This window comes from Lagenorhynchus albirostris, chromosome 2 (genome assembly GCF_949774975.1).
Source record: "Lagenorhynchus albirostris chromosome 2, mLagAlb1.1, whole genome shotgun sequence".
NCBI classification, from domain to species: Eukaryota; Metazoa; Chordata; class Mammalia; order Artiodactyla; family Delphinidae; genus Lagenorhynchus; species Lagenorhynchus albirostris.
In genome coordinates, this window is record NC_083096.1 from 178596676 (window position 1) to 178624560 (window position 27885).

Here is a 27885-nt window from a genome sequence, read left to right on the forward strand (position 1 = left end):
ATGAAGTATTCCTATACCACCAAAGGACTCAAGGAAACGTTTCCAATAGGACCTGTTGTACTAGCTGTACAATACTTATCTCCCGAAAATCACAAAAGAGAAGTGAATAATGTCATTCCCGGAAATAACGTAGGTGACAACAATGTAACAGTTGAGAGCCACCCACATGTATTACTCACATCTGCATCTCAACGTCCTCCAAGAGACATTTTTCAGATACTGTTACTTAAGGAATATCTTCTGTGTTACATGTTCACTGAAAATGTGCAAGTCCATTAGGGTGGCACTTACCAAATTGCACACAGGGTGTGTCTTTCCAAACTTGGTTTCACAGAGCTCACCTAAAGCCTAGAAACAAGATCAGAAAGGGCCATTTAAATGTATTTCATCCTAAACTGACCACCATGGGTAACATCAAGACATAGCTTTAATGCTGCTATAAATAGGTATGCATTCCCAACAAAGCACAAATAGCTTCACTGCTTTTCTGATGAATAAACTAGTACATGTGCGTTGTAAAAAACTTCCGGTAAAACAGAAATATAAAATGAAACTACAAGTCGCTCATAAACTTCACCCTCATTAACCTCTATTGATATTTTGCCCAAGAGCTTTCTAGACATATTTTTGTACATATACACACAGAGGTAAATGAGTGTATTCTTACAATAAATGATTTTTTCATTTAACATCTTTCTATACCAGAAAGATATGCTTCATAAACTTGAGATGGCTAGTCTCGCCAGTATCAAACAGGACTATAAATAATTAAAATTTAATAAGCGACCAAATTCAAAATATATTTAAAAGTATTCCTTGGTTTCAAGATCCCTGTTTTGAGAACCTCAAAGTTTTCCATCGGCGCTCCAATCGTTCTCGAGTTAAGACAATCAGGAAATATAGTTCTTAGGCACATAAAAAGCGTTTACCATGGCCATGGTAATACAGTCAAACACTATTTTAACAGTGAATTTAATTTCCTCTGTGATTTGGATGTTGCTATGGGAGTTGCTAAAACAGCTGCTGGAAGCTTTTGAGTCCATGCATTCAGGCACTGACACATCTGAGAAGCCGCTGAGGCTCAGAGAGCCACTGAGAAGGAAACATTCTCCCTGCTCAGCACCAGGGCTCCCAAACTCAGCTGCACATTAGGATCACCTGGGCAGCCTCTGAAAGCCCCATGCCAGGCCACGCCCTTACCACATCCTCAACGAATTAAGTCACAGCTTTGGAGAGCCAGGCAGAGGTACTTTCTACAGATCCCCAGGTGATTCCAAGGTATGGCAAAGTTGGGATCCACTGACCTAGAGGATAATCATGCTTCTTTCTGATTTTAGCTCCAACGGTCTTCCGCTTCCTGCCTTAAATTATTGCCCTTTCTCTCAGTGCACTCCCTTTGCTGCACAAGCATCATTTATTGATGCACAAGCATCAATAAAACTATTGTCTATCATAATGGAGGCCTTTGTCTTTTGACCCAGAAGAACACTTTGTTGATATCTGACACTAAAAGCTCCTTACTGAATCATCAAGCTAATTCAAACCACAGGGAAAAGCCAACAATTCCAGGAGGGAATATTTATATAATACAGTGATAATTAATGTACACTAAGAGATTTCATCACTGAACTCAAATAATCAGATTTTTCCACTTCTTTTTATGTGCCGAAGACAGAACAATGCACAAGGATTAATAGAATTTCATTAGGAATGGGAATAACATGTGCACTAGGAAGAACCCCGACATAAATTCATTCAAAATTATTTTTAAAACTAAGACTTCCTGCTTCACCTTCTATTTAACTGGCTTTAATGTTTAAAACATTAATTAATGTTTTAATGTTTAACTTTAATATTTAGCCTTTTAGCTCAGTTTTGATTTTCTGAAACAGATAAATACACCTCTGTGTTTGCACTGATTGTAATTATCTGACTGTATCGTTGTGGTCTTGATTTTTGCCTTGAGGAGAGGCACCTTATCTCATGAGCTCCTGGGTCCTCTGTGTGTGTCACACTTGAGGCGCTCAGGAAGCAGTGAATTAATGGTAAGATGGAATCAAGTTAGCAGAATGAGTAAAAGGAACATGGGCAGCAAAACATCAATTTAACCAAGGCTTCAATTTACACAAGGTCGTGTTTATACAGAGTCAACTAATTTCATGTTTTGATATTTTTCCTTCATACTTTTAGAATGAAAAATATTCAGTAATACTTCAAAGTATTTTTCTCCCAAAATTTTAAAGAAGCAAGGTCAGAGAAGAAAACAGCCTCTTATTTTCTTTCTGGTTCCAATATTTTCACAACTCTGAAGACCCTTGGTGAGAATCTAGCCAATAGTTCTGTTCACAATTTATGCTTCCTCTAAGTGCCTGGAGGAGCTGAGCAAATTTGTGTTTTCCAAGTAAAGCCTGAAGTGAAGAGTACAGCCTCAGGAAACGGGGAAGATGAACAAGAAAAGCACTGTGCAATTTTCTGTGTAAAGTCACTAGGTAAAGACAAAATTGTATTCCTTTTCTTAATCTAACTCTGCCTTCTTTATTTGCATTTGTCACAGTTCTTTTTTTTGTTTTGTTCTGTTTTAAATTAACAAAATTTCACCCCAAATATGGTATGCTCATTGCTAGGACAATCAAGAAGGAGACCACCAATGATTATTGTTTTCATAAGCTATAGAATAAGACAAAGTACGTTTTAATGACTGTATCACTGACTCCTGTCTAAGGCTCGGATGGTGAAATATGTACCGCGCTGCTAACTGTCTTCACTGATGCATCTCACTGCACACCAAACACTCTGCATGGCCAACACAATGATTTCATGTTTTAAGTTTGAAAACAAGGCTGATCATGGACCTGAAAGAAAAGTGTATGTTAAAATCATCTGGAAGAAAAACATCTGCTGAATGTGTTACAAGGAAAAGAATAAAGTTTTACCATGAGGGGGTATTTAAAGTAGTCGCTGTCCAGGGAGCACTCTTTGGCAGCGAGAGCCAGGCCTTGTAAAATGGGGATAAAGATCTACAAGGAAAAAAAATCAGAAATATAAGTTACAGAAAATTTAAGAACAGGAGGCATGTCAAATAAAGTGCCGAATCTGCAAAGTCCAGGCATTTGCACTGCTTGCCCAAGGAAAAGCTGTTTTGCATACACAGGAGCCTAGAATCCAGCCACAGGGTGTTGCTTTGTCCTTTCACAAGGCTGACCGTAAAGTAAGGCAGCTGAATTCTCCAGAAGTAATAGGTTTTGGTGAACCCTAAAACTCTGACAAGACTCCCCGTGATTCAACAGAAACTCACAAATGTGGAGCCTGCTGCAGGACTCTCCCGGGCTCCTTGCCCTAATCAAATACATTACTCTAACCTGCATATCACAGCAACGAATATGTTTCTGATTACCAAGCACCTATAACCTGTAAAGAAATTGGACTAAATGTTCCAATATCTGCTCAATTCTATTAACGTTTTAAGAAATTTTTTGTTGCCACCCCTACACCTACACCTTTAATTCTTTCCATCTTTCCTCGTTTACTTCGAAGAGAACAAAAAAAATAGACCAATAGTGGATATTATTAGTATCTTAACTTGAATTATGTAGAACAAAGAGATGGCTGGTAAATGTTGAAACTGAAAAAGAAAACTTCATCAGGATGCCTTACCTCCATATATGGTGTGATTAGTACAACAACCTGATGTCAGGGCCTAAGGGCACTCAAATTTACGTTTACAAGCTCACCATTAATACCAGGGCACAGGAACACTGCAGAATCTGCTCAGCACAGCTCATGTTTAAATTTCACAGTGTACTCACTGAGCAGCACATTTAGGGAGTTGGTTGGGATTCAAGACTAATAACATTAAGCTGAGAATGTTGTAAACAACAGCTGACAGTCTGAACGCCAACAAGTTGAAAAAGGGAGTGTTCTAAAAAGCTACTAGAAAATCTGAAAAATTCTCTTTCCTACTAATTTCATCCCATTGTATGGAACACCTTTGTCATTTAAGGAGCACAGTATTAAAAAGGTGCCCTGCATTACAAAGTGTATTAGAGTGTCTTGAGATATCAACACAGCTCTTGAAGAGATCCTTCTAGTTCTCGCAACCCAAGCAATCAGGGTAGAAGTAATGTGCGTTCGTAAGCTAGCTAAAAATGGAGAGGAAATGCCTAGGTGTAGGGGTGGGAAATGCCCAAACTGCAATCGAGGGAAAAACAGTAGTTCCAGAATCACCAAAAGATAAATTTCACAATTGATCATCTAGAAAAATCTCTTAAGCATTTTTTTCAGGAACGCTATAAAGTAAAACTTCTTTAGAGTTATCCTCTTTTGCAAGTAGGGTTTAAATTATAATAAGCAGACAAAATATTACTAAACATAATACTTTTCAAATATCGAACATTATACTGTTTGTGTGACTTACACGTTTTTAAAATAATTTTATTTTCAAATAAATACCTCCCAGCACCGATAAAAAATGCTCCAAGTGTTCATCTCCAATTCTAAATTCTAACTATTATTTATTGCTGTTTATTTATCTATGAACATCTCAAACTTTAATTAAAGGAAGACTGAAATTTCACTCAAAAGGTTTAATCATTCAAATCTGCCACATTCTTAAGACAAAAGGTAAAATGCTGTTTTTCAGTTCAGCAACTCCACTGTACTCATCATTTCTCTTGAGGAAACATGGTGACACATAAGAAAAGACAAGGGATCAGAATTCTGTGATTAAAAATAAACAGATAGGGCTTCCCTGGTGGCGCAGTGGTTGGGAGTCCGCCTGACAACGCAGCGGACACAGGTTCGAGCCCTGGTCCGGGAGGATCCCACATGCTGTGGAGCAACAAAGCCCGTGCACCACAACTACTGAAGCCTGTGCTCCACAACTACTGAAGCCCGCGTGCCTAAAGCCCGTGCTCCCAACAAGAGAAGCCAGCGCACTGAGAAGCCCGCGCACCGCAACGAAGAGTAGCTCCCACTGGCAGCAACTAGAGAAAGCCCACGCACAGCAACGAAGACCTGACGCAGCCAAAAAATAAATAAGGTGAAATAAATAAATTTAAAATATAAAAACAAAAAAACACACATAGAGGTCATTTCATAGCCTCTATGTAAGTTTCTTTATGAATAAAATAGGCATAACATACTTTTTTAGCTGATCTCCAGGCTTTCATACAGGTAAAGCTACTCTGGTTCCTCAAGTGATGTCTTTTTGAGTAGAAGTATTCTACTTTATGTATATTATACATATAATACAGTGTATCACTTAAACCTTACAAGACAGTTATATATTTTCATCAGAGTTCACTTAATTTTCTAGAGAAGAAAAGCTCACTATAATGCCTAAAATATTCCTGTAAGTCAGTAAGACCATCATCTAAGATGAGCAGTTGATAAATTCCAAATACAGAATACACAACACTCACTGACTGGGATTTTCACTCCCGGATGCTTCTTTTACTAATACTTTGAAAACTGCTGAAAACACAGTTTCTGAGAATTCAAAGGCCTCAATATGAACAGTTAAAAATAATATTAGGTATAAAAACAGATTAGGGATCTCCCTGGTGGCGCAGTGGTTAAGAATCTGCCTGCCAATGCAGGGGACACGGGTTCAAGCCCTGGTCCAGGAAGATCCCACATGCCGCAGAGCAACTAACCCCATGCGCCACAACTACTGAGACTGCACTCTAGAGCCCATGAGCCACAACTACTGAGCCCGCGCGCTGCAACTATTGAAGCCCGTGTGCTGCAACTACTGAAGCCCGCATGCCTAGAGCCAATGCTCCGCAACAAGAGAAGCCACTGCAATGAGAAGCCTGCGCACCGCAATGAAGAGTAGCCCTCGTTCGCCAAAATTAGAGAAAGTCCGTGCATAGCAACGAAGACCCAAAGCAGCCATAAATAAAAAAACAAACAGAGTTTTTAAAAAAATAGATGAAAAGGAATCATATCATTTGTAGCTATTGCCTCTATTATTCTTTCTAGAAACAAAAAAAGAGATTATCATACAACAAATTGTAAGAAAATGTCATTAGCATCCTTTCATCATGGGAAATAGCTGTGTTAAAGTTGTTGTGGCAAAGTGCTTACTTTACAACACAGGCCACAGAACAGTAATCAAAATTCATGCCAAGGTTTTACCTTGGAAGAAATCTTCAAGACTATCTTTTTTAGTAGTTATTATTATTATTAAGCTTTATTATTAAATATTACATATCTGATTTTCACTTGCCTTTACACAATGGGATATCAAAAATGTATGGATACTTAATGAATGAAGTAATCAGTAAGATCTGAGACTTCATTCCCGGTTTAGTGGTGAGAAGACAATGGTTTTATGTGACCTGCAAACTGCAGCTGAGCTAATTTGGTCTTTGATTTATTAATCTCCTTTTTGTAAACTCAGAACTAATTTTCAACACTACTTATCTGGCAAATGTATATCACGTCTTATGCTACTTCTTGGTAGTGTGTTAAGAGCTTCTTAAAATCAAAGACAGGGCCTTATATTTCTTCTACTCTCCCAAAGCACTTAGCACAGACCATGTTTAAAACATCTGATGCTTGACTGATTAGTTGAAATGTACACATGATTTGAACAATGCAGCTGTCAATCTGATTTCCTCAGGACAGGAATCTCGGGGAGCTCTCTCTGAGCAAATGACATGCGCATGTTCAAATTCAGGAACCAAAGTTTTCAATATATGGTGTCTTTAGAAATCTAGCTCGGCAGGGAAGCTCCTAATCCAGCAGTTTCAGTAGCAAACACACAAAACCTTACCTGCTTGAACACTTCTTCATCCTGGTGAGTGGTTCTCACCAGTTCTTGAATAAAGCCGTATGGGAGATTCCTACACAGCATGTACGGCACCAGGAAGGACGGCTGCTGCAGGGACCTGCAGACCCACGAAAGTCAAGGGCTCTGATAAATCAACTTGTCACCGTGTAACAACAGAACATACAGGATGTCATGTAGCTGACAATCACAGGTCAAGCTTCAAATTTCCCAAATAATCCACACAACAGTCAATCGTTTTAGGCAAAAGATCACCTTTCTCATTGTTAAGATAATCACTTTGGGGGCTTTTCAGTAAGAAACTATAGAAAGTTTGAAAGGATCCATCTTTGCCTCCATATAGCCCTTGAAAAATAAAGCATTAGAAAAACCAAAGTATTATATGTCTCTTTTACTTATTTATTTATGCCTCATCCAATGGGGGAAAAAAAGATTAGCAGTGGCTGAAGACTTTTTTAAGCTCTTATTAATTTTAACCATGGAACGGTGTGTAAGTTTTAGTACATGTGCATCATTTTCCTTTTTTTTTTTCTGACAAATTTCAAAAATGGTTATGGTAAGATCATCCAGAATGAATAAATCTTGAACTTTGTCATTTTTCCTTTAGATGTTTTTTCACAAGAGAAATGAAATACAGAAATACTCTTTTATTAAACTTGAAACCTTTATGGGACCCTCTGAACAAAAATTAATAATGTAGTACACTTCGGGTGATTCCCATATTACCTATTCCACCACTATTCTTTATTATCGAATAATAGAAATTGATTATATGATACATGGAAAGTGATGATCTACACTTTTTTTTCAAGTATCTATACTGCTTTCAAGCAGCTGCTTTTAAACTGAATTACTAATTTCCTGCCCTGATGTCAACATATTTCAACCACAGTCTATCTCAATAAACCACACAGAGTGTTTTATTTTCATAGTATTTTAGAGAAAGAAAGGGACCTCAGAAACCATCTAGTCAACCACTCATTTCATGGGTAAGGAAGTGAGTTATCCAACGTGGTGCAGAATGGCTGGGCAGCCTGATGGAGAGGGCCCTCTCCCCGCTAACAGCAAGCACATATTGGTTTTTCATACCTTGGTTGTGTGAGGGACCCTTGTAGTACTAATGCAGTATGGGATATGCACTGTGAGCGGATGTTGCTCAGAAGCTGGCTGACTGCTGGCTGGCTACACATCTGCAAAGAAAGGTAGAGGTTAGGTCTACAAAGACAAACAAAATAATCCCATACAGTTGAAAACTGACAAGAGTCAGAAGAGATCAATCTGCAGGAAATGGCACCCTTTTCTCTTCTTTTACCGATGATGAACAAACTAGAGTAACTGTATCATCCAAGTATAATGTCTCCGCTAAAATCTACAATTAGAGAAGAGAGAAGCAGAAGCTTCAGGTGACCACGTGGGGATTTCAGAGATATGCCCACTCTCTTTGATTTTGCTAAGGTTAAGTGCAGCAAACCCCAAGAAGCCCTTCACAAATATGAAGCTAACAGGTTGACAACCGGATTAATTTCCAATGGAAAACCAGAACTAGAAAATGAAATTGGGGTGGTGGGGATAAATTGGGAGATTGGGATTGACATATACACACTACTATATATACAATAGATAACTAATAAGGACCTACTGTATAGCACAGGGAACTCTACTTAGTACTCTGCAATGGCCTATATGGGAAAAGAATCTTAAAAAAAAAAGAGTGGATATTTGTATATGTATAACCGATTCACTTTGCTGTGTACCTGAAACTAACACAACATTGTAAATCAACTATACTCCAATAAAAACTTTAAAAAAAAAAGAAAATGAAATAGGAATGAAATGTGATAATAATAAAGTAACTCAGCATGAAATAGAAGAAAAAGTGCAGCTTGCTGAGTTTAAACCCAGTTTTGCAATTTATTATTTATGTGATTCTGGACAATTACAGGTATCCCTCGCTTTTTGAAAGTTCACTTTACGCCACTTGGCTTTTAGGAAAGACCGAGGTTAGTATGTACTTGATCTCTCTGAGGTTCATTTGCTTATTAACACAACGGAAAAAAATAATACTTATACCACACAGGACCACACTGGACTAATGAACAACTGTGAGAATGAGACCTAGCCAAGTGTCTGGCGGTCTAGGCGCTCCATAAATGTTGGTTATTATGATTACGACAGACTCGGAGAGAAATCATCAGGGCCGTGTAAGTCGCTGGTGGCAGTGGCACTTGGCCCTGTCACTTCTTCCCTCTACTAGGATGTGAATTCCATGAGGACTGGGATCCTCGTCTGTCTGGTTCACTGATCCACCCCCAGCTTCTAACACAGTGCCTGACCCATAGTAGATGCTCAATAACCACTTTACTGATTGAATACATGAGTGAATGCTCATTAGGGGGTCAAAAACCAATTATTTATCCACCACATAACCAGGTTTTTGTGGGGGTTTTAAAATGAATCCATTTCGGGCTTCCCTGGTGGCGCAGTGGTTGAGAGTCTGCCTGCCGATGCAGGGGACACGGGTTCGTGCCCCGGTCCAGGACGATCCCACGTGCTGCGGAGCGGCTGGGCCCGTGAGCCATGGCCGCTGAGCCTGCGCGTCCGGAGCCTGTGCTCCGCAAACGGGAGAGGCCACAACAGTTGAGAGGCCCATGTACCGAAAAAAAAGAAAAAAAAAAAAGAATCCATTTCATGTTACCTTCGGTGCTTTTTTTTCCTCTATTCCAACTCGGTCAAAACACTCGATGAGGTAGTTCAGCATATCTGTCTCTTTGCACGTCTCAATGGTGAAATGGTCGCTGTAGGAATCCCAAGTACTTGCCCCACCAGAGGCTCCAAAACTTTGGAGAAAAGAAGAATGGATGATTTTTACCTGTTCTCAATAAATCACGTTTGATAGAGTTCACACTTCTGCAGAAAGCCCGTTAGGGTCCCCACGCCCAGAACAAAGCACAGACACCCATGCAGCCGAGGCTGGAGCGGACTGCTTGTTTCACCTGCTCCAAGTCCAACAATAGCAATTTTTAGTAAACATTTTATTGACCTAAGAAGAAAGTCTGTCCAGAAACCCAACATCTTATCTTCTTGGGAACAGCACCTTACAAAACCAGGAGGACTCTAAGAATTGCTACTGAGCACTGGGCATTTGAAGGGATACCACACGTATGTAAATCCAACTGGCCAGCTGCAATTAGGCAGGCTTGGAGGTTAAAGCCAGCCTACGCTATTACGTAATCGAAGTCTTTAGGAGGGAAGTTACAAGGGACTAACAAAATATCCCTCTTCCTAACTTCTAGCACAGATCTTAAAAGCCTTCATCCAGCATTCGGCAACAGGACCAGGGCTTAGGAAAACCGTCCAGTTAGAAGGAGACACGAAAAATATGTTACAAACACAAATTTTCCAAAATGTTTGGCAAAAGGGACAAACTAGTATAGTGAAAACAAAACAAAAACCTTGCACTAGGAGTATCCAAACTTGCGTTCTATTCCCATCCCTACTGCTTACTTGTTACCTGAACCCAGAACTTCATCTCATCTGCAGTGAGGGTTCAATAAAATGTGGAGGTGCTTTGTAAAATATAAGCAGGATACAACGTGAGGCACTATTATTATTAGTAACAATTATTCCCTGAGACCATTATCACAAGGGTTAGGTGTTAGGAAATCAAAGTTTAGATTAACCATCAATAGGTCAAATACCAAATCTGATGTTTAACTCACAAATTTGATAGACATAAAAGATACAAAAAGATTAATCATGGCATAGGAAGAGGTCAGGAATTATGAAATGAAGACAAATGAAAAAATATAAACTTAGCAAAAAAAAAAAAAATTTACATGTGAAAGATGATAAAGGCGGGGAAGAATATCAGGAACTTGAGATACCCATCCCTACTTCAGCCTGGGGCAGAGAGGAGCTAGAAACTAAAAGAAGAATTAAGATATTAATGATACGTTATGCAGATAGATGCATAGATACACAAAAGTAATTTTGGAATATATACATAACTGACCTTAGAATTTTAGAAGAATACACATAATTGACCTTGGAATGAAAGTATGATATTAGAGTATTTCAATTTAAAAAGATGAAAACAATAGCAAGGCTTTAAATCCAAGGCTCTCAGGCCAGAGTCTCGTAAACCTGAATTCTTACAACTTACTTACTACATAGGTCTGACAGAAGGGAAGGGAGGAGGGGAGGCTGAGAAGCAGTCAAAGGCACAAGGCACGGCTTCCCTGGTGGCGCAGTGGTTGAGAATCTGCCTGCTAATGCAGGGGACACGGGTTCGAGCCCTGGTCTGGGAAGATCCCACATGCCGCGCAGCAACTAGGCCCGTGGGCCACAACTACTGAGCCTGCGCGTCTGGAGCCTGTGCTCCGCAACAAGACAGGCCGCAACAATGAGAGGCCCACGCACCGCGATGAAGAGTGGCCCCTGCTTGCCACAACTAGAGAAAGCCCTCGCACAGAAACGAAGACCCAACACAGCCCAAAATAAATAAATATATTAAAAAAAAAAAAAAAAAGCACAAGGCAGCCAACGCCCTCCTGACTGGGCAGGTAATGGAGCCACCCACAAAGTGCCTCACCAGAGACAAAGATGGGCAGCCCAGGGTGGGACACCTCAAAAAACCAAAAACAATTCTTGTGTCTTCACACCACTTAAATTTTGGGCTACAGTTCATGGTATAGTAAGATCTGTTATCTGTTAATTGACCTGACAACAGAAAGATGAGGACTGTAATGAAGCAAAGGAAAAAAACAAAACAAAACATAAAAACAAAACCGAAAAACCCACCCATAAATATAAGTAGTGTGGTGAATCCCCAGAAGGAGACAGGGGAGAAAGATATTTGGCTTTACCTGCCACGATCCCGCTCTCAAGCTATCTGCTATCCCTCCCTCTTCCATCTGAGGTTAGTGACTCAGGGACTATATTCACTGCACTTCCCAAAGATGAAATTTGCTAACACAGGCTTATAACTATACACAGTTAAGGTTAAAGTCCCTTTGAAAAGCTCTCACAGATGACACTGAAAATAGATCTTCCTCGTGTTTAAAATGAAGTATTTAAACTATACATTTCCTTGATAATAAGCCCCATCTTTCTCACATTTTTACACCTCTGGAATGGAAAGCATCTGATATTTGATGCCAATGGGTCCTTGCCAGTTGCAAGGAGTCAGTCTGATGCTGTGCCTGTGAACGACTGTGGGAAGTCAACGCGCTTAGCTGGCGGCTGCTGATGCACTGACACTGGGTTCCATTCTCAGCCAAAATGTCCCCTTTCATTTTAACTTAGATCTGAACACCTCAAAGTCAACCGAAATGCCTTCACGAACATTTCGCAAAGGCATGAAAAATGACAGGGTGTGTACGAGACCGCCAGGCAAGGCAATGAGAGACACTCAGAATGTATAATAGAAGTTTCAAAGATAAAAGACGTTGATGTACGCTGTGATCATCTGTCAGGGACCAAACAACACTTCCAAGTGACTTTCAAGAGAAGAGAAAGAAAGAAAAGAAACGTTAAGTTTAACTAAACAGAAAACACAGAAACCCTAGTGTTTGTCAATATGCTTCCAAATTATAAGATCAGTCCTAAGGGTGCCGAAGTAGATCATGAGCACAGGTATGCAAAGCGGCCAGCGTCACCAGGGATGTGCATGATTGTCAGTGGTCAAAACCGGTTTATAAGGATCTCTAGGTTTGAACTCAAAGAGCTGAACTCAAATTTTGAATGTGATACTGAAGGAGCAAGGGGTGTACAGTTTATATACATTAAATTTATGCTATCAATGGACATTTTTAACTGTTTTAAAATAGTATTTCATTTTTTTCCTGAAGAAGTTGTTATGAAATTCATGATGCTTTTACAACCGTAACATGGAATGCGACACTGGAAATATGTCATGTTTAAGTCCTAAGAGTATCTATAAAATTATACCTCCCTTGGGAGAACATGTGAACCATTTTCTGATAACGACATCAACAATCCAACTGAATAATTTAATTACTTCACATATTGGAAATACAGCTGATTCCTTCTGAAAACACAATGAAAATATTTCTGGGGATTTATACATGCATCAGATCTGTGCAAATTGAGTCCCATTTTAAATGTACCAAGAAAACTTGTTTCTTAAAAGGATTCCATCGCAGTTTCCGTTCTTCTATTATGGGAATAATCACCCTATTTTATTACTTTTTTAGATGCAGACTTTGGAATGGTATATTTTCTAGATGCAAGGCAAAGGCAGAGCTGGGCAGGGTCAAGCCATGTAAATTCCCTGAACAAATGTCTGCACTGTCGAAGGTCCTGGGGACAGTACACTGAATCAAACAGATAAAGACCTTGTTATATGCCAACTACATTACAGAGAGAAGACAATTAAAAACAAAAATAGTATAGAAGTGCTTTAAGTGCTATGAAGGAAAAGAAAGGCAGAGTATGGGTGACAGAAAGGGGCAGGAAGAGTGTGTGAGTGTGAATGTGAGTGTGTGTGTGTGTGTACATGTGGGATGCACTGTCTTGCAGGCCAGGGTGAGAGGCTTTGGGTCTTACTCTGTGGGAGAAGGGAAATCACTGGAGGGTTTGGGGGACAGACATGGCAGAAAGATTTCCTTTCGACCATCTCTGTTGCTTCATCTCCAAATAGTGATGGTCAGCAGAAATAAGAGGGGAAAGGTCAATGTTTTCCCCTATTTGCTAGTTTTCTCTTTCTCTATTCACATAGGCTCAGGACTTGCAAGATTTGATCTCCTTCACTGAAATATCTGAGCAGTGAGAAGAAGAACCCAATAAACGAAAGAAAAACTTCTTTCTAGTCCTCAACTTCCTAGGAAACAATCAGAAAACGTTTCCGCAGAATAATTCCTTTGTTATATTTATTACAAAGATAACTCTCACTTCGCTCATTTCCATTCCTGCAGGAAGTAGTTCCTTATAATTCTTATAGCTTTTTTCACAGAGCACTACGAAACAGTCTAGAAGGAATGTTTTTGCCTTTCTTAAATTAACCCTTATTATCACCACTATAAATAATTAACATAGGAATGTATGTCCTAACTACTTCACAAAAGATGTACAACCCATCGATTCCACTGGGCAAGCACAAAGGGAGACAGAAACAAGCCCCCTTGACTGCTGCTTCTAAGACATTGATCTTACCAGGCGAGAAGTGGGTGTTAAAAGTGCTTACTTCAAAGTAAATAAAATTCTAAGATCAATTAGAAAAGGGGAAAGAAAAAAACTCTTCACCGACTGCCCAAATTAATCAGATTTTTCTGCTACTTCTTGGTTCTGACACTACGTGCATTCTCAAGTTCTTCTCTATTTGTTTAATCAGTTATATATGAATACGCCCTGTCCTTCTACATTCTTTTTGATATAGATTCTGATATAGATTCAGAATCTGTAATTTCTAAAACCTGGACAGATCAGATTTCATTTGAACAGCCAGCAAAGGACCTGCCAGCTGACTGGAGTGGAATTTTGTAATTAAGGAGTAAAATGTTGGCACTTTCTTGCCAAGGAACTGAGTAGATGTGTAAACTCTGGGCAGCGAAATAACTCGTAAGGAATGAGAACAACACAAGTCCCACTGGGCAAAGATGGAGAAGCCAGAGGCAGCTGGGTATGGTGGGAGGAATGTGAGTTCTGGACTCAGGCTCTGCCTCGTACTAGTTGTGTGACTAACCTCCCTGTACCCACGTTTCCTGGCAGTAACTAGGGGCGGTGCTGTGAGGATTCAAGTGATAACGTAGGTTGAGAGCTGACACAGTACCCGGCAGGTGATGCTCATAACTATTCGCAGCTACGAGTACATAATCGGTAAGATTTATTTCTCCTTATCAAGTCTAGATCTGAGACAAGGTTGGGATGTTATAAGTCTAGAGCGGAGTCAGTGAAAGCCGCATACAATTCTGGTATCTTTGTTAGAGGAAGCTGGAATTCAACAGGCCCGGGAGAGACAGCGTTTCTCCCACAGATAGCTTACAGTAAAACAGATAATAAAGCACTTTTTTCAGGTACAGAAATTGATTCCTGACAAGGATGTCTGCTGCATTACTATCGTCATGGATGAGGACTTTATCTACATGAAAAAGACACTTCTATCTGTGGGAAATTTACTTGAGAAACAGTGATACAACGTTCAACCTAATACAAATATTGACCTTCCTGAATCAATATTCGACATTGCACCAACACCCCTCTCTCTTTATATACCCTCTAATGATTCTTCTGAACACCGACGAATTGAATGCAGTGTACCTCACTCCTACGGCTGTCTCTATTTATAGCCTGGAGCTATTTTTGAACACTGCTGGGCACAAATATCAACTTGGTACAGAGGAAACTTCAATTTAAGAGCAAAATTGTAAGACAATGAGTGGGAGGGTTAGAAAGACGGGGCTATTATATTTTCTTGTTCAAAGTCACCTAGAAGACCCAAGCGGTCTCTTTCACTCGGTTTTCAGGGGTGAACATTCAGCAACATCATGAGCTATGCTTTAGCCTCTGCTGCCATTCCACAGGCCGTCTAAACAAATACGGTTTGGCTTTACCAAGGCCAAGGAGGTGAATGATTAGCAAAATTTAAGATTAGAAGTGAAAGCAGCGGGACTTCCCTGGTGGCGCAGTGGTTAAGAATCCGCCTGCCAATGCAGGGGACACGGGTTCAAGCCCTGGTCCAGGAAGATCCCACATGCCGCGGATCAACTAAGCCCGTGTGCCACAACTACTGAGCCTACGCTCTAGAGCCCGTGAGCCACAACTACTGAGCCTGCGTGCCACAACTACTGAAGCCTGCAAGCCTAGAGTGAGCTGGAGGGACACACTCTCACACACACACACACACACACACACACACACACACACACACACACACACACACACACACACACACACACACACACACACACACACACACACACACACACACACGTTCCAGCCCCTCTGCCATTCCTAACTAGCAGCAATCCATGCAACTGTACATAAGAGAACATGCCTCCCAGAGTAGATTTTGCTCACACCTGGCAGCTCCTAAGAATACTCTTCCAACAGATAAATGGAGGGCCTCTCATTTTAGATCTTAGCGTGGGTGAACTGAATGATGACTGATCTTTAATCTTTGATCTTAACGATGACTGATCCTGTTCATGTTCTTGACAAATGATTACATGTAAGTTTTTCTCCAAACTTGTCAGGCAACAACTATGAAATTTTTTTCTATGTACCACTTTACCCCATGAGAAGGTCCTAATGCTTTAGTACATGCAAAGTTTCTCACATCTTGACTTTTCAGGCCACCTGGAGCCATTTGACCCTATCCTGTTTGGATTCAAAGCACACCTCTAATTAAGACTTATAAAAGTTAGTTCCTAAGCACCTAGGCACATGCAGGGGTAAGACTCCATTCCTCTGATACCTGGACCCAAACTGGACACAAGAAAACTCATCACCACCACCACCACCTTCATCATCACCATCATCATCATCTTCTTCTCCATCTTCATCACTACTGTCCCCAGAAAGTGCGAGGAAGAGGAAGGAGAAAGGACTGTCGTACATACTACCGTAACAAAAGCAAAAAAAGTCATCAGGGAACAAAGGAAAACAGAGAGGAGGAAAGCTTTTACAATTGCTGGCCTTTTAATGAAATCTTACGCTACAAGTTTTGTCTACTGACATGCAGAAAAATAATTCACCTAAATTATATAAAGGCATAGGAACCCTTGAGGGGTGGAGGGCGCGGATTAATGGAGTCACGATACTGCTTCTTTCTAAGGGGCTGAAAACAAAGTGTCAAGGCATAACCACTTGCCAGAGGTAAGGGATCTGCTCCCTCAACCCCTTGGTCTGACTGTATTTCAACTATGATTAGCAACAGTACGAAACGTGGAAAAGTGGTCATGTGAGCCCCAACTCTCAAATACAAGCTGGCCAGTCTCTGAAATTCATTTGTCAGGAGGCATGACATGTGCACTCGATTTCAAACACCAAGTGACTTCTTTTTATTTTGTACAGGAAGGAGGAAGAGTGAGGGGGAAGAAGGGAAGAAAGGGTCTCACCATCAAGCCACCCATACTTTCTGATGTGACTGAAGCCTGGCTGGGCGTGGACTCGGGGCACGAGTCTACCGAACCAGTTAGACACGCGGGTTAATGACCCCAAACAGAGAAACACAGGTAACCGAGGTCAGTGCCACACGACAGTTCTTCCAAACCGTGTTAATCTCCTCTCCCTGCACTGCAAACACGCACCCGACTCTCCTGCTGCATAGATACCTAGGAGAGCTCCTTAGGGAGGAGGGCCGTCTGCTCATGGCACCCGCACCGGATGAGGCGGACAGTAAAGGTGGCCCCGCGCCGGTGGGTCTCTGTCGGGAGGAGCTGGCGGGCACGGCTTGAGGGCTACTAGCTGGGGTGGGCAGGCCTGGGGAGCTCGACAGGATGGAGCTGCCCGAGGACCGCGGGGCAGGAGAAGATGACAACCCCCAGGGGTGGGTGACAGTGTAGGGCCGGTACCGCGGAGACGAGGGCTGGCTTCCCGCAGGTGTCCCTGCAGCTGCGCCGTGAGGACTGAGGGAAGCGGGAGGAGTGGACGCCTGGCTGGCTGCCCGGGACGGGGGGGCCAGAGGCAGACTCATCATTGGCACAGAGCTCCAGACACTCATGCTGGGAGCTGGGCTAGTCTCATAGAGGCTAAACGAGTTGAGAAAGGGAGGAAAGGAGAGAAAATTGAAGAAAAGCTTGAGATAAATAACTAAAATGGAAAATATCATGTTTTTAAAGAATAGTATAATTGCACTTCATATCTCTAAGCGTTCAAGTATAGAGATCTTTTAGAGACTCACCTAAATAACTGTAAGTAGACTGCCGCACTGATTTAGAGGCTATACTTATAATATGAGAAAGCCTTCTTTCCAGAGAATAATATACTATACACAGTCATTTGTTCCTAAAACTTAACTTACCAGTAGCCTAACCATGGAAAGCCACAGAGACCCAAGTGGAAGAGACAATATCTCCTCAATGAGTCAATCCATCCCCCAAACACAATACATGTCATAATCTGCATGACAGGCCCACAAATGAACATTCCCTTCTCTTACATACTTCCTGGCTATTTTACCACCAATGACATGTGCAAAAAGAACCACACCGACCTAGATAAAGAGCTGGCACCGAAGGAACCCACGCTGCAGAACATGGGGCTTGTTCCTGGATTGGAGCCGGTATTTAGCATGAGATTTCTGTCTGGTGACCGAGCTGCCGCTGCAATTGGCTGGGATGTGGCTGTCAGACTGGCAAATGGGTTTTCATCTCTAGTCTGAGTGGACATCATTAGCACTTCCATTAAAATCTGGCCAATCAAGTCCTTAAAATCAGAGAACACTGTTGGAAAGGCAGAATAAAGAAGAGGTTACACATGGTTCTTCATACACACGGTCCTTGAATAAGCCAAAGTGAACCAGAGAAGTTCGATGTGGTATCTTGGGTTGGATTCTGGAACAGTAGAAGGACGTCAGTAGAAAACCTGGTGAAATCCAAATAAGGTCTGGAGTTTAGTGAACAGTAAGATCTTAGTTCTGACAAATATACTATGGTTATGTAAGATGTTAACATTAGGGAAAACTGCGTGAAGTGTATATAGGAACTCCCTGCACTATCTCTAGAACTTTTGGTAAATCTAAAATTATTCCAAAACAGAAAGCTTATTAGAAAAAAAACAAAAAAGAACTGGAGCCCAGCTGATGAGAGTCACTGCTGATATATATTAACTATAAAAAGAAGCTACTCCCAACTACAGAGGTTAGTTTATCACACTAGAAATGCAAACTGGGTTACTATTTCTTCACCTCTGTATGTTTATATAGTTAAACTGTTAAGTACAAAGTTCAAAGTATTTTATGAAGGGTCTAATATTTAGTCACCACCTGCCTTTCTGGAGCAGACTCTTGTCTTCTAGCTTCCCTCTTATTCTTTGCAGCTCCCAACTGCTTTACTGTAGGTCTTTAGATATATTTTAAATATTACTAAATAAATAAAATGTCTAACCCATGTAAATCTTATCTGATTTGTTATTAAAAATTACTACTTATATATGTACTGGACAGATTTAAGAATCTTAACAGTTACAATAATTACAAGTGGCAGGGTTTTGAAACTCATGGTTGCTAAGCTCATCTCTATAACCAGAGTTAAGAAGATCTCAGTGAAGTCAGAAGTAAACTGTCCATCCACCAGGAACACAGAGGACTCATGTGTGTGTGTGTGTGTGTGTGTGTGTGTGTGTGTGTGTGTGCGCGCGCGCACGCATGTCTGTCATGGAAGACAAGCAGCAGAGAAAAGGGAATGCAATCTCCTTGATGTTCATTCACTCATTTAAAATGTATCTACTGAGGGATTATTAAGTGCAGGCACTGGGAATACATCAGTGAGCAAAACAGACAAAAATTCCTGCCATCAGGGAGGTTATATACTAGTGATACGTAGAAGAACACTCTGGCGCACTTCCCCTCCCTCTTCTGTTCTCGAAATGACTGCTGTAGAGAAAAGTGAGTGTGCCCTGTAATGCTGGTATCTTGCTAAGAGTTTTATTACTTTGCTGTAAGTGTGGTTTAGTGTAGCCTCTTAAAATAGAATCCTGTAAACACTGCAAAATATCAACATGTGCTATCTTGCTAAGCAGTTTAATCAAGCCGATTTACTCCACTGTCTCCATATGACCCGGGAGGCACTTACAGCAGGCATAGGCCATCCAGAGCGCCTCTCTCAGGATCCCCGGAGACTACCCAGTATACTCCTGCCCAGAGTATAAGAGGCACTAATGCTCTCTCTAAGCACCTTCTTATTGCAAAGGAAAAAACTTCAACCCTGAGACAGTAGAGACCATTAACTTATTTATACGGTTTTCTTTTAGAGAAATCAAAAAAGTAAAAAAAATAATTTATCAATAAGATAGGTGGAAAGTAGCCAAACAGCAGTGTCCTCATCAAGAAGTATGCCTGTAATCAAAAATACAACTGCAAAGCAAGACAATGCATGTGGATAGGAGGGAAAGACAAAAGATTTTTCATCCTGGTTTTCTATTAAGGGCTCTGAAATAAGACAGCTGAGCTTGATTCCTACCTTCTTTTGGGTTCTGCTTAAATTGTGCAGAAAGAGAAGAAAGAAAGATGACATCTCTGTCCCGGTCCTTCCAGGAGACACGGAAGATCTTACAGACCAGCTGTAAGGCCTGTTCTTCAGACACTTCAGAACCTGATGAAGGCTCCTTGTGAGGAAGAAGATTTGAGGGTTAATTTCAAGTAGTAGGAGGTGTGAGTTAGACTTTAATAGAAATACCTAATTCTGATTTAATTTTTTACAAATGAGGATATTTTAGAAATGCATAAAACTATTCACCTACTGATTTAGGGAAAAATAAACTTGCTACTATGACTTCAAGGTTACAACATGTAGGTCTCACGAGCTTACAACGCAAGTCTATGGGGTGGGTGGAGTATAAACCAGCAGGATTGTTATCAGGAATTGCCAAGGAAGACAGTGATAAAGGATGTACATATATCCCATTTATTTACTTTTCTGAATGCTAAAAGACCAGGTTGATATTCTAGGTATACAACCAATTTTTCTCTAGAAATGTTTCCAGAATTCAATGTTTTTCACTACTTTCCATCACAGAAAGTATCATATATGAAAGAACTTTGTAAACACTCAAAACCTATACAAAATAAAGCACTGCACCACCAGGAGGCTACAGCCCAGCTTCTAATAATGTTGCTGAACACCAATAATTTACTGAACAGAAAGTGATACAATTATCTCTACCAGTTCTACACCATGACACACACCAAAAACCCAAAAAATCCTTTTTCTAAATATAGGGAACTAAGGCTCAGATGATAACAAAATATAAAAGCCTCCTGTTTCCTCACATTCTTGCTTCAATTCCCAGTCATTTCCCTCAGAATACAACCAAAGATGTGATGACCTACTTGCTTAAGCAATTAAAGACAGACAGAAAAAAATTCAAATTAGCTCTAAATTATTTGCTGACATTTACTGAAAAAAACATGGACCTGAAACAAAGATAACTGAAGGATTTTTATCAGGTAAAAGGACTGAGTTATACTTCCACTAATAAGGGTGATCAAGGCTACCCACTTTTCCTGAAAAAAGTAAAAGAAAAAACCCAGTCAACTAAATAGGATCTGCTGGTTTGGGGTGGCATTCTCTCATGGACTTTACAGATACAGGACATGAAGCAGTGTTTATTTATATTACCTGTAACTAAAAACAGAAGCAAGGGCTTCATCTCTTACCAACCTTATCGCTGAGGCTCCTTTTTTCTCTTCGGTCATTTTCATCAACTTCCATATTTTCAATTCCTGAATCCACATCCACCTGGGACATGCTTTAAGTATAAAAGACAATCAGTCTTTCACCTTAGATAAATCCACCCAATGTCATAGCTACTGGTTGAGGAAAAGTGTTTGTTTTTTGTGGTTTTTTCTTTTGGCCGTGCCACATGGCTTAAAGGACCTTAGTTCCCCGACCAGGGATTCAACCTGTGCCCTCAGCACTGAAAGCACCAAGTCCTAACCATGGGACCGCCAGGGAATTCCCTGGGGAAAAGTTTTAAACTATCAATCAAAATCAGTCAGGAAAGCAAAATAATAAAGGTTCATCTTTTTTCTCATTAATTTTTAAGAGCTCTTCATATATTAGGATATAAACATTCTATCATTCTTGTTGAAAATATTTTTCCCAAGTTGTCATTTCTTTAGGCTCACTTTCAAAAATAATAATAATATTGTTGGAAATATTTTCCTCAAGTTGTTATTTTCTTAGGCTCACTTTCAAAAACAAAAATTAAGAGAAGGTTTTCTATACATTGCTATTTCTAAATGATATACAATCAATCAGAGCCTGATTACAAAATCTGGTGAAGTACATATATTATTTCCCCCACATTAAATAACTGTCCCAGCACCACTTATTGAAAAGACCATCCTTTTCAACACCAATATGAAATCACCTACGTCATATGTCCAACTGTCATACGTGTGCAGGTCTCCTTCTGGATACTCATTGCTGTTCCATTAGACAATCTGTCTGTCCCTGAGCCAATACCACTGTGTTGTACTTACTACGACTTCACAATAAACCTTGCTATATGCTAGGTCAACGCCTCTACCTTATTCTTCTACCTCAGGAGAGTCTTGGCCATTCTTGGCCCTTTGCTCTTCCACACGTACTTAAGAATCAGCTTGACGGGTTCCTTAAAACTCCTGTTGGGATTTTGACTAGAATTTCACTGACTCTATAGATCAAATTGGGAAGAAAAGACCTCATTATGTTACTGATCTATCCATGGACAAGGTACCTCTCTCCAAGTATTTAAGGTCTTCTTTCAATAAACTTTGATAATTTTCTCCCTAAGTCTTTCACTTCTTTTGCTAAATTTATCCTTAGGCACCATATATATATATATATATATATATATATATATATATATATATATATTTTTTTTTTTTTTTGGCTGTGTTGGGTCTTTGCTGCTGCGTGCGGGCTTTCTCTAGTTGTGACAAGGGGGGGCTACTCTTTGTTGTGGTGCGCGGCCTTCTCATTGCGGTGGCTTCTCTTGTTGCGGAGCATGGACTCTAGGCGTGCGGGCTTACTTCAGTAGTTGTGGCTCACGGGCTCTAGAGCCCACGCTCAGTAGTTGTGGCGCACAGGCGTAGTTGTTCCACAGCATGTGGGATCTTCCCAGACCAGGGCTCGAACCCGTGCCCCTTGCATTGGGAGGCGGATTCTTAACCACTGCGCCACCAGGTAAGCCCAGCACCAAATATTTTTAAATAAAATTGTGAATGGGCCTTTTTAAAAGTTAAGTTTTCTAATTTGTTGCGAGTACATAGTAATGTAACTGACTTTAGACACAGACCTCTTATAAGCTACTTGTTTACTTATACACTGGGCTTATAAGGCAATCATTTTATCTCCAAATAACTGTTTTGTTTCTTTCACTCCAATCCTAACTTGCTTTACTGCAGTGGGTAGGATCCCATGTTGAATAGAAGCAGAAACAGCACTCATCCTTTTTTTATTCCTGATTTTAAAGAGAATGCTTCTAATTTCTTACCACTGAGTATGAGAGCTGCTGTGGTTTTTTGGCAGATGTCCTTTATATTAGTGAGAATAAGAGGCTATGTTGTAGTAACACATACACTCTGCAATCTTAGAGGCTTCACACTATAAGGGTTTGTTTCTTGCCTCCGCAAAGTTTGACGAGTGAAGCAACCTTACGCCATCTTTAATCTATGCCGTCTGCAATATACAGCCTCCAAGGTCACTAGAGCAAGAGAAGAGAGGGATGGAGGAGGATCATCGGCTCAACTGCCTTCACCTAAAAGTGACACATGTCACTTCCATTCACAAGTCTACTGGACAGAACTAGTTAATTGGCCCCAATCTAATGGCAAAGGAGACTGGAAATGCAGGGGAGCCTGTGTAATATTTGGTGAACTCTGTCTCTGCCCTACAGTTTAAGGATGCAACTTTCTGTCTCCTGTTTGCTAAGATTTTTACCATGAATCAATGTTGAATTGTATCAAACCTTTGCAACTTCCAAGATTATATGGCTTTTCTATTTAATATATAATGTGGTGAATAATATTTATAGATTTTCTAATGTTAAAGCACCTTTGCATTCTTAAGATAAACCCAAGTTGGTCATGTTATATTATTTTTTTTAACGAATCTTTTAGTTGAAATATACAGAAATGTGCATACATGATGTGTTTGGCTGAATAGTTTCACAAAGGAAACATACTAATGTAACCGACACCCAGATCAAGCAACAGAACATTACCAGCACCCCAAAAGTCCCCCCTCATGACCCTTTCAATCACTACTACGCTAGCCCACAGTAACTGCTCTCCTGGCATCTAGCCCCATAGATGTTTTGTCTTCTTTTTATGTGCTGCAGTATTTGATTTGCCAATATCTTCAGACTTTTGCAAATATGTTCATAAGCATGATTACCACGTAATTAATTTTCTTCTTTTACGTTATTCTTGTCTGGTTTTGTACATTAAGGTCATATTAGTCTCGTAAACTGATTTGGTAAGTTTAAAAATTACCTGAAAAATGTGTGTAAAGTTGGAATGCTGGAATTACCTATAAAATCATATAAGAAACGTGCTTTCTTTGGAAAATTTTAAAATACTGATTCAATTTATTTCACGTTTTTTTGATTATTCAGGTTCTCTCTTTTTTCTTGAGTCAATTTTGGGAGAATGTGTTTTTCTAGGAATTTGATTTTCATCCAAATTTTGAAATTTATATGCATCCTGCATATTTACATTTTTCGCAGAATTCTTTTTCAGCAACAAGTATTACTGAGTGCCCGTTCTATGCAGGCATTGTTCCAGGTGTCTGAGATGCCAACAAACAAACAGACAAAAAAATCCCTGCATCATGGAGCTTCCATTCTAGTTAAAGGGAGAAAGATAATAAACAATAAACAAAGCATATAGTATATGATAAATGCTATGGAAAAATTAAAGAAAACAGAGCAGGGAAAAGGCAATTGAGAGGGCAGGGCTTTCCCCCTTTTAAATGGGGTGACCTCACTGAAATGCTATCTGGGCAAAAATATGAAGGAGGTTAGCCATGCGCATATCCAGAGGAAAAGTATTCCAAGAAAAGGGGTTTTATTCCCAATATTTATTTATATTCTTTTTCCATTTTTCATTTTTAATTATATATAGCTTTATATTCTCTTTAAGAAGCACATTAGCTACAACACACAAATGATGATATGTAATATTTGTTATTGTTCAGTTCTAGATACTTCCAAATTTCCATTATGATTTCTTCTTTGACTTGTATTTAGAAGCATGATCTGTTTTTAAAATTTCCAAATTCATGATGGGTTTTTAAAAGATTTTTTTACCTTATATAATTATCTAAGCTAATGTCAGAAAACGTGATCTGTATGATTCTGACTCCTGAAACCTCTGGGTCAATGGATCTTATAGAAAAGAATGTGTATTCTCCAACTGCAGAGTGCCAAATTCTGTATCTTTCAATTTGATCAAACTTGTTAGCTGTGTTGTTTAATTTGTCCATATGCTTACTGATGTTTATTCTCTTTGCTCTATTGATGACTGAAGAAGACATGTTAAAAACCTCCCATTATGATTATGTCTGTGTCAATTTCCTCTAGTTCTATCAAGATTTGCCTTATTTCATGTTGCTATTACATTACTAAGTGCATATACTTTGGAAACTGTTATATCCTACTGGTAAACTAAACACTTATCACTGTACAGTGCTTATTTCTAGTAATACTTTGTGACAAAGTCTAATTTATTAATATACTTTCCCCAATTTTCTTTTGTTTAGTATTTTTGCCTGGTATATATTTTTCCCTTTCTTTTATTTTCAAACTTTCTCTAACCTAATGTTTCAGGTATGCCTTCAGTAAACAAGAATAAAGCTGTGTTCTATTTTGTTTTTAATCCAACCTGACGTTTCACTGTGATTTACTGTGATTACTGACGTATTTTCATTTCTTTTAACCATCTTATTTTGTGCTGTTTGCCTTTTTTAAAATCTGTGTTTCTTTCTTCCCTTTCTTTGAATTGACTTAAACCCCCTCCCTACCCACCCCAATTCCATATTTTCCCTTTGCTGGTTTGAAAATAAACTCTTTCTATTCTTTCAGTGGTTACCCTTGAAACTTTATCAAGTATTCTTAACTCAAAATCTAAAAGTTGGCCACTGTCTTTACCCCTCTCCCAAGCATACAGATCACTCCCCTTCTGCCTTACCTGCTACTGCTGTTCAGTATGTTAGATCGACCTGATGATCTACTTCTCTCCCCCTATACTATTTCATAAACTGTTATTACTGTCTTACACCATCAGTGTTTAGGGTTACCACATATTTAATATTTTCTTGACTCATCTTTCCTTCTTGCATCTCAGACATTAGTCCTGAGACCATTTTCCTTCGTCTTAAAGGGCATCTGTTAAAAGTTCGGGTCTTCTGGTGGCAGACTATCAGGTTGTTCTAGTTTGTTTTTTAAATCTATAAATGTCTTTATTTCACCCCTGCTCTTAAAAGATAGTTCCACAAGGGCACATAATTCCCAGCTGACAGTTACTTTCTCTCAGCACTTAAGGCTACTTCCACCATCCTCTGGCCTCCATCACTGAGACATCTATCTATCTATTGTTCTTTTGTAGATAATCTCTCATTTCTCTCCGGCTGCTTTAAACGTCTTTGTCTTTGGTGTTCTGCAATTTTACTGTAAAATGTCTGGATATGAATTTCTCTTTGTTTAATCTGCTCGTGAGTTGTTGGGCTTCCTGATCTGAGGATTCATAACATTTATCAACTCCAGAAAAATCCTCAGCCATTTATCTTTTTGATAATGGCTTCCAAACCAGCAGAGGAAAAAACATGGAATAAGGAGAAGGGTGGGGAATCTCCCAGTCTGCCTATTCTCTCCTTTTGACATTTCTATTAGATATATATTGGATCTGTGTCCTCTATATTTCTAAATACCCTTCATATTTTTCAGTTCTTTTTCTCTTTGTGGTACACCCTGGATAATTTCTTCAGCTCTATCATTCCATTTGTTAATTTCTCTTTAGTTATTTTAATCCACTGTTTATTATTTTCATTTCTAGAAATTCTATTTGGTTCTTTTTCAAATGTGCTTAGTTGTTTTTATAGTTGCTTATACCTTATTCATGTTTTCCATACTCTTAAATTTATTTAAACGTACAAATTTTACATTCTGTATTTGATCATTCCAAACCCCAAAAACATCTAGGTGAATAATTCTGTTTTTATTGATTCTACAGACTCTTCTTACTCATGGTGGCTTTTTCTAGCGTGCTTTAATTTTTGACCATGAGTTCATATTTCTTGGAAATTTTTCTAAGGACATTTTCTAAAGACTTGGATGATTTATGTTCATATCTGCTAGATGCCTAAAGACACTAAAGAGTCCACATTGTCTATGACAGTTCTTAGCCTGAGATTTTTCAGACTACCACGATAGTGTAAACTTAGGTTCTAAACCCATGTGAAAGTTACCCACTGGCCAAGAAATTGCAGAGTTGACTTGATTTTTAAAAATTCATCCACTCAAAAAAAAAAAAAAAAATTCATCCACTCAGAGCAAAGGTAATAAGAACACAATTGTTTTTACTCTATGGGGTTGATTTTTTTCTACTTTATCTTCTTCCTGGAAGTGTGGTCCTTTCTGAATTCTTGCCTAATGCGGGGTAACCCCTGACCTGGCTCCTCACCCCAACCCACCAAGTGCACGACACCCCAGTATCCTAACACACACAGAAAATGGTATCTGTCTGGCCCACTGACACAGAGGGGGCTGCTTGAGGGCAAAGGAGCCAGGCCCTGGAGGTCAGGCTGCCCAAGGAGTACTCAACCCTTCAGCGACTCTGTTATCTTGTCACAGCACATCTGCAACACAGGAAGGCTCTGCTCCAAGACACCCTGATCCTCATGGAGCTCCTAGAATATGGGGCTTACCTGCCTATACCCTTCCAAACTTTTAAAATTTCACCAAGCAGTAAATCTTTGCAGAAATTTTTAGGGGCTGACCTATGCTTGCCAACTTTGCATTTACAAAATAAAGACATTAAAAAAAATTTTTTTTTACCACCTATACCATTATTTCATAAAAGACATTCCAACACCAAAAACAAAAAAAGGTATACAGAACATTTCAGAATAAAACAAAGACCTTTCAATTTATTATATTTAGCTCTGATTTGCTAAGGACTGCCATGGATCTCTGGGCTGGCATTTGAGACCACTGGACTAGAGATTAAAGTGAATGGATCTTTCCCTTTCCAACAACAAAGCAGCTTACTGGAAAACTGGCTTACTTTACCTTTTTTCACAAGAGACTCCATCGATATCCATGCTCTGGGAACGTGAGAGAGACTGAGATTGTGTTTCAAGGCTATTGGAGGGCGAGCTGCTGAGAGAACTGACTCCTTCACTGCTCTGGCTTCGATGGGCTACTCCTAA

At 39.7% G+C, this 27885-nt stretch overlaps 1 protein-coding gene across 3 annotated transcripts in view; it reads right to left on the minus strand.

Annotated features, from left to right (window-relative positions):
- The window catches only part of UBE4B (ubiquitination factor E4B), a 111335-nt gene that overhangs the window by 47891 nt on the left and 35559 nt on the right, over nt 1–27885 (minus strand). Inside the window, exons 3-13 of one of the 3 annotated variants that reach the window (XM_060141496.1) lie at nt 27746–27881; nt 21133–21220; nt 19933–20077; nt 17967–18195; nt 17086–17502; nt 16227–16370; nt 9489–9630; nt 7883–7983; nt 6779–6893; nt 2934–3017; nt 292–348 (exon numbers count right to left, since the gene is read on the minus strand). In XM_060141496.1, the coding sequence (XP_059997479.1) occupies nt 292–348; nt 2934–3017; nt 6779–6893; nt 7883–7983; nt 9489–9630; nt 16227–16370; nt 17086–17502; nt 17967–18195; nt 19933–20077; nt 21133–21220; nt 27746–27881 (1658 nt within the window). The remainder of the gene's footprint in view (nt 1–291; nt 349–2933; nt 3018–6778; nt 6894–7882; nt 7984–9488; nt 9631–16226; nt 16371–17085; nt 17503–17966; nt 18196–19932; nt 20078–21132; nt 21221–27745; nt 27882–27885) is intronic. The other 2 variants (XM_060141497.1, XM_060141498.1) reach the window with 2 other exon arrangements.